The sequence below is a fragment of the Buteo buteo genome, chromosome 14, assembly GCF_964188355.1.
Source record: "Buteo buteo chromosome 14, bButBut1.hap1.1, whole genome shotgun sequence".
NCBI lineage: Eukaryota > Metazoa > Chordata > Aves > Accipitriformes > Accipitridae > Buteo > Buteo buteo.
The window spans coordinates 4,344,286-4,359,681 of NC_134184.1; the positions used below are offsets into that span (position 1 = coordinate 4,344,286).

The 15,396-nt window shown below is 38.5% G+C and overlaps 1 protein-coding gene across 5 annotated transcripts in view; it reads right to left on the reverse strand.

Annotated features, from left to right (window-relative positions):
* PCCA (propionyl-CoA carboxylase subunit alpha) overlaps nt 1-15,396 on the reverse strand; it is a 299,411-nt gene that overhangs the window by 235,055 nt on the left and 48,960 nt on the right. For all 5 annotated transcript variants that reach the window (XM_075045914.1, XM_075045913.1, XM_075045912.1 and 2 more), the window contains one exon: nt 14,595-14,648. In XM_075045914.1, coding sequence (XP_074902015.1) covers nt 14,595-14,648 — 54 coding nt within the window. The remainder of the gene's footprint in view (nt 1-14,594; nt 14,649-15,396) is intronic.

Sequence of the window (15,396 nt, forward strand, 5' to 3'; positions counted from 1 at the left end):
AAAGCCAAGACATTCTTGAATATAGAAAGACAAGAAAGGAGGAGAACATGCAAGGAAGTAGCAAGACATGAGCTGAGCAGGAAGGGATCAAGATCAGCAAGATGTTTTGAGAAGAAATGCATCAACATGTATAAAATTTACAAATATGCTACACATGAAGAAAGTTTTCCAGCTAAATTAAATATACACGTGCCCAATGCAAGGCTTAAATATTGTCTGAAGCCAAACACTGAAGCATGAACACAAAGAAATACTGAGCCTCAGAGCAAGGCAAGAGTCCCATGGAAACAACCAAGCAACTATGTAATGCAAAACTGTGTCAATGCCTACACACAGGAAGACCCAAATGAAAGCAATCTTCATTTGGGCATTTCTACCTTTTGGGTATTCTGCTTTTCAAGAGCCTGATGTTATTTTAGCACAGTGGCTTTGAATTTAATACCATAAGATTAAGCACAGCTCGCCAGCAAGATGCCTTGCCCAAAGATCTGGGCAGGGAACTTATTCTTTCTAAATTCCAGCCAGAGCAAATTAAGCTGAAGTCCTCTGGGTGGGACAGGTGGAAGCACCACCCTGCAGCACACCTGCTGCCTGCCTTTGAGAAGCAAATTTACACACTGGATTCCTGAGCAGCTCTTCTGTGCTAAGAAGAATGTTCTACATATACAGACATACATTTACTTTCAGCTTTTGTACATGCAAAAGATCAGACAGTATTTGGGTAGCCCGCTACAAAGACAGTCACTTGCCAAGAGGCCACAGTTCTATAATATGCCTGCTCTGGGAATTATTCATCTAGATTATTAAAACAGAATCCATGAATAAAAGTGTCTTACAAAATTGAAGTGTTTCAGTTGGGTACCACCTTAAAATAACATGTTCTTCCTGCAAGCAGAATAAAAATATGCACTGAAATAAAGTAAGATATTGCAGTACCCCTTATAAATGTTACTCTCTGGCTTCCTAGAAGATGCAGAAAGTCATGTATACTTACTGTCCTCCTAAAGACTAAAACATTTTTAATCAAGTCTTGGGACACAAAAATTAATGTCTGAAGTACCACATATGTCACAATACCTATTAGTTAAATTGAACAACTTGAGAAGTATCCTTTGAACATTGCAGCATGGGCTGCATCAGTGCTGAATTCACTAGATGCCAGCTACCAAAAATCTCCTTGAAGACAGATATGGTTACAGACTACATTAATTTGGCTGACATTCCATAAAAAACCAATTCAAGATTTAGACTAAAAGAACAAACAACTCTCTCCCAAAAAAAACCCAACACAATCAATGTGTTGGAACATCTTCTACATTTTCTAGTCAGATCCTGTTCCAAAGATCAAAGAATCATTAATCTATTCAGAGCTACCTTTGGTGCAGTAACAGCTTTGCCCGAGCATTCAGTTATAAGCCATTCCTACCAGATCACACACAGGTAGCTACAAACCACAACTCTTGCTCAATCACGAAAAGGACCAAAGCACCAAAGAGCCACAAGATCCAGACAGCAAACAGTTCACCTGCCTTTAAAAACTGCACGACCCTGCACACAACTACATACAGTAGACAGTGCCTTAGAGGACAACCTAATCTTAGATGACAAGGGCAGCGGCATATGCACACAAAAGCCACCATTTGTTTAGTTAGCCATCAGGAAGCACATTCAGCCAGGCAGCAGGAGGTCAGAGCTAGAGGACCTATTCAGTAGAGACTAAGCCCCCATCCCAGAAGCCTGTCCCTCCATAAATCTGCAAGAGGGAATCTTAACTGAAACCACTCTTCACCCCTTCCCTATGTGATCCATTCAGAACTGGAGTCCAGCACTAAGACATGAAGCTGCAAATATTTTATGACAGTTGCCGCTGCAAAAAGAAACCAAAACCATTGTAAGTTTAAAGCGTCAAATGTTCTCCCCACTCTTGTGCAAGCTCCACTTGGGCATCCTCTTGACTGTTTTTTTGCTGGTCTCAGTGTCTCTTTTCCATGCTTAGCTATGAGTATCTCCAGCTTTTTGAGAGAGCAAACAATATGCAAGCATCCTAACCACAAGGCAAAGTATCTGACACAAGTTTACCCAGGAAAAAAAAAAACATAATTTTGCCCCATTTTTTATTATGAGCCATGAAAAAAATCTTGGCTTATAATCAAAAAGTGTCTTTCCAACAACATCTATAGATATGTCACTACCTGTTAGCTGATAAACTACTAGTTGTTGTCTAGTCACAGTCTCCATCAACTGAGGTTCTGAATTACCACTTCAGACTCCTTCTACATGCTAGCACAGTGCTAAAGGCATTGCTCTTCCCAGACAATCCAAGTAGCAGCTATTTTGCAAATTAACAATAGGAATTCCAAATTTGACCAAGGCAGCTATGAAAATATTTCTAGCGTGTGAAAAATATTCAAATGACTCTACTTTCTGCAAACATTCTCATTTAAATATATGCACCTAATGTTCAGATAGGCTAATAAAAGGGTTCACAAGTTCTTACACAATGAACTGGCAGGTTTTATTCACAAGAATGTTCTGGAATATCTTTTGCTGTTTTTCCCCCATTCTAAATGTTTAATGCATTCCCCATCCCCAAACTGTATAATAAGTAGCTTGAATATAAACAGTGTTCACAATACCTTAGAGAGAGAGTGGGAAAGAGTAAGCACCAGCGCTCTTTTGCTAGAGTTCTGAAGAACATGTCAGTATGATCCTAACGGGCATCTGGAATAAAAATGCTTAGTTGTCCGTGTACATATGTAAATTTAGCAATACCTATCCTTTCGGACAGAAAATATATGCAGGACTCTTTACAAAGAAAAGTATAATTTCACAGTATAAGTTTCCACATAGTGCTCTGAAAATAGTCAGAGTAGCTTGGAAAAAGCAGAAATATCACTCCATCAAGAATACATTTAGTTAATCATATGGTTTTATTACCAAACTAAGCTGTTGCCACATGAAAGCATCAATTTTCCCCCAAAAGCTAGCAACCTTTGTCTTGCATCTCAATTGCCAACCACAATGCTACTGCATCCCAACACACATATATTTGCCATTACAGCAGTGAACCACACACATCTTCAAGCCAAGACAAGTCAGTAACAGATGAGGCAAAGGAAAGGGCAAATATTCAGAGATCCCTATCATCATAAACTGATAGCAGGAAACTGTACAGCCCATAAGATCATTTGTTTCTAGGACATACTGCGTGAGTATTACTTTCCTGTGCCACCTCTGAATGAGTAAGTAACCTGGTTGGGATGTCTATCTAATGTACCGCATTCTCTGTTTAAAAGAAGGCCTGCCAAGAGAGGAATTTTGAGGAGAATGACGGTGAAGGTAGTTACAACGAAAGAGGGGTTTGACAGTAAAACCTACCTGAAGTAACCTTTCTAGGCATCATCTCTGCATTTTCCTACTGCTCCATGCATTACTAATCAGTGACCCAGTGGAAACTTCAGCACCCATTGAAAAGCCTGGCAGGGTATTTGGCTTTCAATTCTTCTACTCAGTTTATTCCCAACACAAGTATATTCATCAGGCTTAGAAACAACTCTTGAACAAGGGCAGCCACTCAGCAATGAAATGTAAATTACTGACATGTGCTAAAACCTGGACTTGCCACTGCTAATGAGCACATTAAAGGAAAAAAGCTCACTAGATATTACTGCAACCTTGTCACTTAACCCTGTGTGTACTGAAAGCTACAATTTAGCATCAATTAAAGAACCCATCTCTAAACAGTGAGACACTGTTCAGCAGGTGTATGCTTCCTACATAATTCTAATGTAAAAATTATGAAGATGGACAAACATGTGAAACACCCAATCAGAAATGCGTGCACACTGATAGCAGCCTTATTTTTAATCTAAGTTTTACAAAACTGTCCAAAAGGTCAGTTAAAAAAAAAAAAAAAAAAAATCATACACACATCCCAACATACCCAAATCTCTAAGTTTAAAAAAATTAACAGTGTCAAATCTTAGGTTATAAAATAAAACGTGATTTGCTATCAACAAGCCCCAAGGTTAGAAGTCAACTTGTAGCAACTTTTCCCTTCCTATTATACTCACAGGGGGGTGCAGACCCTGAGAAAAATCTTCTCCAAACAGTAGTGGCCTGCAGAGTCAGGGAAAACAGCACCTTTGCCTTGATAGCATCTGTGCAATGTAAGTCCCACCAAATATACGGTCACTCCAAATTTCAAATCTTTTAATAATTCAGACTAGGAATGCTGCAAGAAACAACTGTAAACTTACATGCTGGAGAAGGAGGAGAGACGATGTTTGGTGAAAACCATTTCCCCCAACCCCCTTGTGTTTTGGGGGATGAAGGAAATTATTTAAAGATTATTTGGTTAAGTTCTTGAAATACTTCTATTGCATAACATTTTTAATAAGCATATATCATAAACAGAAGTCACACAGAACTGATTTTCAAAACCTAAATCAAGTACCTAAATCAGCCTAAATTAAGTATCTTGACGGTTCTGTCAAATACTAATTCAGCTATAAACAGGTTAAAAGGTTATCACTTTCAGTTGCTTATTTTTTCCTCTTACTCCCTATACCCCACTCCCAAGCTACCAACCCTTTGAGTTTGCCTCCATTTCGAGTCAGGCAGAAAATCCTAACTTGATTCTGCCAGAATCATCTGTATTAGCTTAAAGACTTTAATAGGGGAGTTGGGAGCAGGGGTGAGGTATGTGTTTAAACAAAGATAATTTTAACAGAACAGGGCTACGGAATGACCACACATACCGTCATTCCAGCACATCCAAGGAGGGCAATAACCCCTCATGGGGACAGACAGCAACAAACCACTGGGAGCAGTAATCTCTTCAGGCAGCTTGGTCACAGTCAGAGCAGCAGTCTGACCACAGGCTAGTAACCTGATCTTCAGGAGCTGAACATATGGGTCGGCATTCAGGGAGCAAGTGAGAAGCAGATGCTAGGTTCTACACAAAACACATCACCTTACTTTAGGAAATAAATTTTAGTATTTGTGTTAATTCAAAACTTCATTGCTGAAGACAATCCAACTGCCAAGTATTTTAACTATTTTCCCCAAAAATACATGCGTAACAACTCTAGCAGGAATTGTTCAGTCAACCCAGTACTCTTAAGTTATCAGTGTTATTGATCACTATCATTCAGTCTGAAATAGAAATGAATGCAACATGCTGTGCAAATAGACAAAGCTGATTTGTAAGCCAACCTTCAAATAGAATTAAATATAAAATGAAAAGGCAAGTGCATTCATAATAATGAGTAGGAAGTCTTTTAAAGTTCCAGGGAATTATTTAAAAGATTTGCAAAATAAACCACTAAACACAATCGGGCAGCTGCAAGTAATCTATTAAATTCTTACCCTTACCTGGGAGCCATCATTCCTGTTGCATTGGCTGAAGGCCTTCACTGACAAAAATAGACAAACCAGGTAAGTTACTATCAAATAGTGCTTATGTTGGTACGTGCTCATAGATTTTTGTTTGTTTGACCGTCTTTCCTATGAGGAAATGCTGAGAGAGCTGGGACTGTTCAGCCTGGAGAAGAGGAGGCTCAGGGGGAATCTCATCAATGTATATAAATACCTGAAGGGAGGGTGCAAAGAGGACAGAGCCAGGCTCTGCTCAGTGGTGCCCAGTGACAGGACAATGGCAATGGGCACAAACTGAAACATGGGAGGTTCCCTTTGAACATCAGGAAACACTGTTTTTTTTTATTGTGAGGGTGGCCAAGCACTGGCTCAGGCTGCCCAGGGAGGTTGTGGAGTCTCCATCCTCGGAGACAGTCAAAAGCCAACTAACCATGGTCCTGGCTGGCCCTGGGTGGCCCTGCTTGAGCAGAGGGATTGGACCAGATGACCTCCAGAGGTCCGTTCCAACCTCAAGCATTCTGTGAAATAAAGATTGTATTTGATATCTAAAGCAGGAATCAGGTCCAACTGCATTATGCATTCTACAACCACACAGTAAAAATATGCAACCAGCCTGTAGATACTGTAACAGAGCAGAAGATACTAACTGAATGGCTAAGAAGTTATCAAGTGACATTAAACAGTTTAAATACTGCAAAACTTTAACTCTGACATGCCTGAACATAGCTTGCCCTGTATCCTTTACAGCTTCCACTGTTGCTATAACTGGTGGATCTATGCAACAGTAAAAAATCAAATTGAACTTTTCCTGTGTTTCAATGCACTTGCAGTAACCAACCATATCTGGCATATTAGCAGCAATCCCCTCAAGATGCAGAGGTAACTGGAACAGTTCTCAGAGACCACAGAAAACAATGACCCCAGAAAAGCTAGATGACAACCTCCTCCCCAGGAAGCAATTCTGAAATGAGTGAATCCACAAGTGATCCTGTGATATACTGAACAAACAAGTAGGTTAAGTCTTGTTGCTGTAGAAACTATTCAGAATATTTGAGCACTTTACAGAAGCAACATAACATAATGTACTGGTATTAAATACCTATAGAAAAGTTTTAATCAAGACAGATACAACAATATAAAAGGAACCAAGCTGCAGCATAAAATAAACCCTAAGTTTACAGAGCTTTAAGGTGAAGTTCTAATAATCCAACATGATCTTAAGTATTATCTTCAAGAAAATACTTCCTGAAGTAAGATTACAGTCAAAATACATACTTTGAAAAACAAAGCCCCCCCCCCCCCCCCCAAAAAAAAGAGTCTGCCCAGTCCAGGATAGTAGGTGATCTTTAGAAGCATGTTAATCAAAAACCTTTCAGCTAACATCTTTTTCCACAGCTAATATAAAAATCGCTCAAATGCCTTTGAAAGAGTTGCCAGTCATGATTCTCCCTTCACAAAGCTCATTCCTGGTCTCAGTAAATCTATTAGGGGTCAAGTATCAGAATGTGATCTACTTTCTGATGCTTTCAGGAGACTTTACTCCCCTCAAACTCAAACCAGAAAAACCAGCTAAAGGAGGGTGTGAATTCAGAATGAAGACTCAGGAGGGCATCTTCATTCTTAGAGAGGAAGACACAAATACATAGTATCACTTATTGCAACTTATAAGTGTCTTCAAGCTAAACACACTTCTACAAGTAAACAGAGAAACCTTTCCCCTTCCCTCAAAAGTAATTACCTCCTAGCCTAGAAAGACATTTAGTATGTTCATATCCCTCCTCATGTAACACATCAATATCAATAACAAAAGCCCTTGTGTATGAAGATTTAAGATGATCTCTTTCTTGGCTAGTAAAGAGTAACTTCAGTAGACAGATTTTGGTTCATAGCTTGCTGCAATTAGTTTTCAACTACAGAAGAGAAAAGAGGAGAACATAGAACTGGGAGAGGGAAAATGGTTCTATCACACATATCATCACTTCAATATATTTCAACTTTGTAGTAGTACACAAAAAAATCCATCCCACCACTAAGTTGCATTCATCTTTAAAGTCAGAATTAATTTTCTTGATATGCATATTTTAGGAAGAATATATAGAAACCCTTCAGTATTCAATCTGCAATGTAAAACTACTGAACACAGGTCATCCATCACTATAAAATACATTCTTTCTTAAAATGCAGGCAGAAAACAGAAGTGATTATTAGAGAGGCATTGTTTTTGTTGAATTCTAAGCTGAAACTTCATCTGCCTTGCCACAAAAGTAAATTAAAATCCACAAGGCAACAGGAGTTCTTATTTCAAAGATATATCATCTTTTAACTGTTCAGGTCTAATCCAACTCCACTGGTATCAATGGGACATTTAAAACTGATTTGGAAACAGAGAAAGAAATCACATTTTCAAGGTTACCACACTAGCTTACATCAATTATACTAGAATAGGTCACATTAACAAATCACCTTAGCTCAGAATGGACAGAGTTTGCCATAACCAGACAAGCTTGCCTGCATCGCTGCAAATCAATAGTAGAATAAAAAGGCAGAAAGTGAAAGGAAACAGTATTACCTATGTAAAAAAGGAATTACTATCATTATGCTTGCAAGTCTTCTGTTATTGCAATGAGGGAAAACACAGGTATATACAGTTGTTAATATAATTGCAATTGTGGAAACAGAGCAAGAAGTTTTTATTCTCACAACCAGACATGGCAACAGTGAAAAAAAGAAGACCTAACAAAGCATTTCAGAAGCAACGTGAAGGATTCCTGTAAGCCTGGAAATAAGTGCTATTGCAGTGACACTGGATGTCAAGAAATAATGAATTTTTACAAATCAGGATTCCACAAATCCATTCATCTGCAGAACCACACACCCTAATAAGCGTGCCAAAGTGCTGCTGTTGAAAGGCATCTCATGGGAAGTATTAAATGACTTATGATAGTCCAGATAGGCAAAAATCACTCTAATATATTCTTTAATCACATGCACAGCATTAAATCATTCCAGAAGTCATGCAAGCCCACAGTTCATCCACTGAGAGTCTCAAGTTGCCAGACATTACTATTTAAATCAAGAGGCTTCATGTTTGTGTTTTTTCTGAGAACAGTTGCACATGTTAAAGCTTTCAACCTAAGCCACTTTAAGAAAATACGTAGCTTTAAAAGAAACACAAGTTACAAATAAAGGCTTACTCTAACTGAAAAACAAATACAAATAGGTCAAGACTGCCATGTCAGAGGAAGTTGCCTAATCAGAAGATCAAGAAAAAAACACACTAAGATTATGGAGTTTAGGCAAAAGAATCAAAAGGAAGGAGAGCATTTTTGTCACAAACAACACAAATCTTTGGCAAAACACTACCCCATGTCTTTAAATACATGCATATAGGTTATACACATGTATATCCACAAGACCTGTGGAAATGTACACTGAGACTTTTTTTTTTTTCCTTAGTTTACACATAAGCCTGCACTTGAAAAAAGTACTCTAGCTATATACAGCAGTTGCCCAAGATACAGATTTGGAAGTTGCAATAGAGTAGAACTGGCATCAATTTGTTCTGTAGCGTTGGCAATCTTAAACAGGACACTGATGGCACAATGTAACCCATCATATGCTTTTAGCAAAGGTCTATGAAGTTTTCTACAGTAAAGGAATAATACAGTCTTCCTACTTTCACACTAGGAAGTGCCTAAGCAGATAGTTCGGATGACTCAATTTCATTTTCCTAGCTCACATGCACTAGCAGAGGACTAGTAATGCCTGACAAATACTGTCCATGATTTAATACGTGCGCTATTTGTCCCTCCCATGGATTTCACACAACCTGATACTGAAGATGATTTAATTTTTTTTTCTATGAAAAAAGTTTACTTGGGATTAAATACAAGAATACAAGTAACATTCAGAAGCATTCTGCCTCAGAACAGTAAGTAGTCACCCATCAACATTACAGGCTCATAGGTACAGCTTCTCTGGGGGGCAAATTGCTGATCTGTTGAGCTAGATGAGTACATTGCCTAACCTTTATTACCCAGTAAGAGCATAGTCTCCAGTCTCCATCAGACAAGGCACCTTAAGCCATCACAGGCAGTGGTGGTAGGCACTTTGCTGCTTTGCTAGGCAATGACATACTATGCATTGCAGGACAGAGTAAGAAACCCACATTAACAGCTCTGTCTGCCCCACTCCTTGAAGGATACAATCTCTGTCATAAGCAGCTTCTTGACACCAAGCTTCCAAAGCTGCCTTTTTTCAACCACCACTTTGCAGCCTGGAAAGCACAAATGCCAACCAGTCACGTGAATTGCCAGGTAGGAAGCCAATGCATGTGAGAACAGCATGAGAATCATACCAAATGCTTCTCAAAAATGTAACATCCATTGAATCACGATAAAGGAACTTCACAGTTTGCTTACAAATAACAGCGCCGTGCACAACAATTGTAAGGAAATACTACTGCCATTAAGAGTTTACATTTTGAAGGGTGACAATCCCATAATTAGCTGTGCATAGGGCCGTGGATCCGCTTGTACAAAGTTCTTCACAGGTCAAACATTTGTCGCCTTACAGAAGATGACATATGTTATTTTTTCTACCTTTTCTATCTGAAACTTAACAGCCATTTACAAACATGTGATCAACCATTTCCATATATATTGTTTGCCCATTTATTTCAGACAATACATTGTTGGGTTTTTTTAATTCCAGCAAGAATGTTAATCTAGCTTCAAAGGTAAAGAGAAATAGTGCTGGCTGCTTTGTTCTCCCCTTAGTCATGCCAAACAGTAGTTGCCAAAGGGGCACAAAAGATGTATAAAACCAGGTTCCACTAGGAACTCCGAAAAGGTCCATGTCTTATTCCAAAATTGAATCCTTTTGTCCCACCCTGTTTACAGCTTCTGTTGCAAGGAGGGCATTTTGGCAGAAGGTAGTGGCTGGCTTTTTTTGCATCAAGAAACAGAGCATCAGGATAGCATTGTCAAGGCTGCATTCAAAAGAAGAATATTCCAGATAAAGGTGGCATTTATAACCTTAACTCGTCATTTTGAGATTTTATGCACAAATTCCATAGGTTTCTTGAGGAAAATACACCACAATGCACCACCTATGAGCTCTATCATATACATACATACAAGAGACCAAAATACACTGAAGATACAAATCCTGCAAACTGGTATTTTTCATGCTACACTTTGCAAAGGAATAGCATTCCTTTAGCTGTTTTTTTTTAAAGCAGTAACTTCCCAGGGGACTTTTGTGGCAGAAGAGGAAGGGGAAGTTCACTTGTGTTTTTCTTTTAATTAAAAAGGGGGAAACCGATCCCATTATGAGCAACTGCAACACTGAGACACCATGCATCAAGGTTTAAGCTTCTAACCATTATCAGGAAGCAAGAACATATATAATCTCAACTACAGGAGTAAGACTCCTACTTGCTGCTAACATCAGCTAGACCACAGGAAGAAGCACTGACTCTGGAATAACGACCGGGCAACCCAGTCGCATGCTTGCTTTCTCTCACTCTTTCCTCCCCAATTCCCTTCCTCACCTGGGAAAGAAAAGGAGGAAATAGTCACTGGTACCACGGGCCAGTCCCAAAGTATTTGACATGTGAAGAGACCTGACTCAGCACTCCCACCCCCCACCACAACAGCTGCCCTAGAGGTTTGCAAGGAAGGAAAGGAAAATGGCAATTTCAGAAAAGTGTATCTTTCAACAACAGCCCAACCAAAAGGCTCATCTTAAGTCTCAGGGCTTTCTCCTTGCCAAATTTCAAAGGCCTGCCACAGACAACTGAGGCAACAGAGATTCTCAGAAAGGGTCTGCTTTAATGTTATATAATGGGAAACATCAAGCAAGCTAACCTATATACAGAGGTCACTAGCAAATTTTCCAAAATATGAAGGAACAAATTGTTCTTGTAGCTCTGATATTAGCAATTATTTTTTTTTCAATGTGGCAACAGATTTTAACTGCACCTTCTGATTTATGTCAATACTGAATATTACAGAATTATTCCTTGAAGGAAGCAAACTACTTACATACAAATATATTTGCATGCATAAAATACAAGTAACAACTTATGTACTGAATTTTACAACTTCAATGTACAGATCATTTTTATAAGGCACTGTAAGAGTTCCAAGTTGGATAGCTCAAATTTCTGAATGAAAAATCAGAATGCAAAGTAAGATTCTAAAGAACTACATTCACTCGCACAAACGCATGTTTTGTTATTCTACATAACAACTGATGTTATCAGCATTATCTTAAAAGTTTTTCAAAAGATTTCATACTAAAATACAAATCTTTAAGAAATTGACCTTAGGGTTTAAGAAATCTTTGACAGACTCACTTGATATAAATGCCATGGATCCCTTTTCTGTCAGCTATCAATATAAATGCCATGGTTCCCTCGTCTGTCAGCCATCAACAGCAACCAGAATAGATACACACGAAGAGGGGACTGAATGCACCAACTTTTTTATTGGATCACAATGAACAACATGCCAGATATTCACCCACTAATTGTTTTTTGGAAATTTGTTTTGGAAACAACAGACCATTTACTTGGGCTCTCCCCCATTCTAAGAGAGAACAAAATTAAGTTTCTAAAGAAGAAAAAATAAAGACTAGTCATTTTCAATACTCTAAATGTATCCATCAAATTCTTCACAAGGACTGTCTGTATCTGTGTGCTATTCCATGAATCATTTAGGCAATAATGAACAAAAAGACATGCTTTTGTTCAAATCACGCACAGTGGGATTACATGTGAACTGACCCTCCATGTGTTAATTGAAGACAAAGCTTTGCTTTCAGCTCATTACCACTCTTACAGACAGCTTGGCAAGTTTAAAAAGTTTAGCGTATTTCTCTGTTTCCGAATCTAGGTAGTTTGTTTTAAAAGTACAGATGCACACCAGGAAATAAACCCAGGTTTCACAAGTTTCATCACTACTTTCAGGGAAAAAGAACAAAATAGTGTATGTGCAAGGAAAGGAATAAGGAGAAAGAAAACGGAACAAAAACACATCTTTGGCAACTTCACAACAGTTTTGTAACATTTGTTACAGGCTTTAACAAAGAAAAGAAACAGAAGGCAAGTTTTCCTCCTAAATATATTAATCAGGGGGTCTTGAAAAAATATAAGCAGCCCTCAGTGAAAAGAAGACAGATCATTTCACCAATTCTCACTAGGGGTTTGATATTTTAGAGCCACTGACATGAAGGGAAGCATGATTAGGTCTTAATTTTAAATAGTGCATTTCAAAAAGCAAAGCAGAACTACCTTGTTTTATTATATTTTTAGAGAACAGAACACACCAGGTTTCCAAAACATAATTAAAAGCTATTTTGAGACTATAGCACTAACCCAAACTTGAACATGCTTCTAGTCACCACATTATTTCAGGAATTCACTGTTCCAAGGATTTGAGTGAAAAGATAAGAAATAGGAAGGGAGAGGGGATTTACAGGAATGTTTGTACTTCTTCCATTTCTGCTTAATCCTGCCAAAAGAAGTGTCCCAGATTGTCATGTCACCAATATTGTAATTTACATCACCAAATAATAACCAGATTACTAGGAAACGTGCCCAGTTTAGAGTAATAGCTATCAAATTTCAAAGTTTGGCACCAAAATATAAAGCAAAATAGCATGAGCGAGCACTTCTGTTTCATTAATTTTTTTGTTATTAAAAAAACAGCAATTGCCAACTAAAGCCAGTTATCCTACTGGTCTGATCCAATGGGAACACAGTTTGTTATAAATTAAGCCAGGAATCTTCCCTCTAAAAAGAGACTCTGGTACATGAAGCAGAACAGTGATAAAAGAAAGCTGCTAAACTGCATGAAAATAACATGTAAGAGATTACTCCAGATTTGGTAAATCCTGGCAAACGCCAAGTGTTTAGAATTCCTTTCAACTTTAACATCACCACCACCCAGCAACCAGCAGGATGCATTCAGCATCACAGAGAACCTGGACCTGTTTTTATCTGGGGACTTTTAAAAAAGCACAGCAACTGCAAAGTATAAAAAAATTGAGATTTCATTCCCAAATAGTCTCCTTAATGAGCAGGTGGTATTCTCTCACACCAAATAACCAACTAAATAGTAACGGTCTGTATTACAATCAGAACTCAAGCCAAAAGAGATATAGTCAAGGAAGAGATGTGGAAGCAAGAGCTAGTCCACAAATGCTAAGAACAAAAGAGCTATCATTTTATAGAATCACACTCCTCATCTGTGTTTTCTACTCTGAATCAAAAAGGTGAAAATTACTCTCAAAACCAGCAACGAATTTATCTTACTGCCTGTAAAACAAGGTGTTTTTCAGCTATATGGTTCGATTACTCCATAACAAAGTTGGTAGCTGCAACACCTTTTCACTGGAAATTTCAGCAAAGTATGTGCTTTTCCTTATTCTCAGCGAAACCAATAAACTGTGACACACAATCTGCAGTGACTACACATATTGCATCCATTCAGGACTTTGCTCAAACATTGTGCATGTAACTTTCTCCTAGCACTGTTCAAATTTATAATCAGCTGCATGAAAGTTTTTGGAAAAAAAAAACAGTAAAAAAAAGGCCACATATCAGTTTCTGTGATATACGAAAACCCCACTGAAGTAAAGAGGTTGTGAATAATAATTTTTATAAATTCAGACATGAAGTGAAAACAGCACCCTCTTGACTCTCTTTGGTCCTTTCAGAGAATGCAGTTCCACAATACATGACCACCAGCAGAGAAGCCAGTTTTTAAACAGCTTTCTATTCCCATCCTGAAAGTGCAGTTCAGCACCTTCTCAGGGCTGCTGATACAGCTGTTCACCAGCTGTGCTACGAATCACCAAAATGATCACTTAAAAACAGATACTGTTAACCTAGATCATTTCAGTGACCCAGTTTTACAGAGCAGCCTCACAAACAGTACAGGCACAAGTGAAAATGCCAAAAGGTTCTTACATCCTTGGTAAAGTTCTCACCAGCAGGCACCTCCCCTTCTCCCAAAAGAAAACACAGGCTGCAATTACACCCTCAAAATGCAAGAAATCCACATGCACAGAAAGCACTCTGAAGTCTCCTATCTTAAGGTATCTTTTAGATCTACCTTGAATTGGTATCTTGATTTCCTCATATACCTTGGAATGAATATATGCCACCTAGTGCATCATTCACAGCCAAGCAAATAGAAATAACTTACCAAACGCCTCGCAAATTCTTTATTTTCTGAGAGAAATCCATATCCTGGGTGTACCTTGGGGGGAAAAAAAAAAAGTTTCAAGCTGATTGAGTTCCGAAGCCAGACACCAAATTCCCTGCAGCCTTTCAGATTCTGGGCAATGTGAAGTAGACCACTAAGCATTTGAATTAGTTGAATACCTTAAGAAACCGTCTTAACACACTGATTTATCTGTCCTAAGTCAAGCTGTAAAGACTCACTGGTTGAACTGCTATTTCTGAAACAAATATTCCTTACTTAACGAGGAAGAAAGGTGCTGTTTGGAGAGCAACGGACACACTCCCTTTGGTGTTTTGCCTTCTGCTCTAACTCTATTTTGCCACGTTTATCTCATTCCACATATATGCTCATTCAGACTCTTCTCAGTAACCAGTACAAAGTATTCCTCATCCCAAAATATTTCTAGTACTGATCACGACAGTGGTCTTAAGGTCCACAGCCATAAGCCTCCTCTACCTCTAGCGACCCTTGCTGGAGAACATAGTTTACTGTCTGATTAGTTTAAACCATGTATCCTTATGTGCCTAGTTTGCTGTTTACACCCCAATATACACTCAGCATAATTACTTGAGAGGAGTGTGAGAAAGAGTTTTCATTTTACTTTTTGCAGTTCACATAAGGTTCTTGATCCAATATACTCTGAGACACAAAGTATAAGCCATTTTATTCCCCTCTTTTAAAGAGCCTGAACAACTGGGTTCCATATTCAGAAACTCAGAGGGAACGAAATAGTTTTTTCTTTATATGAAAGTTTTCGGCCCCT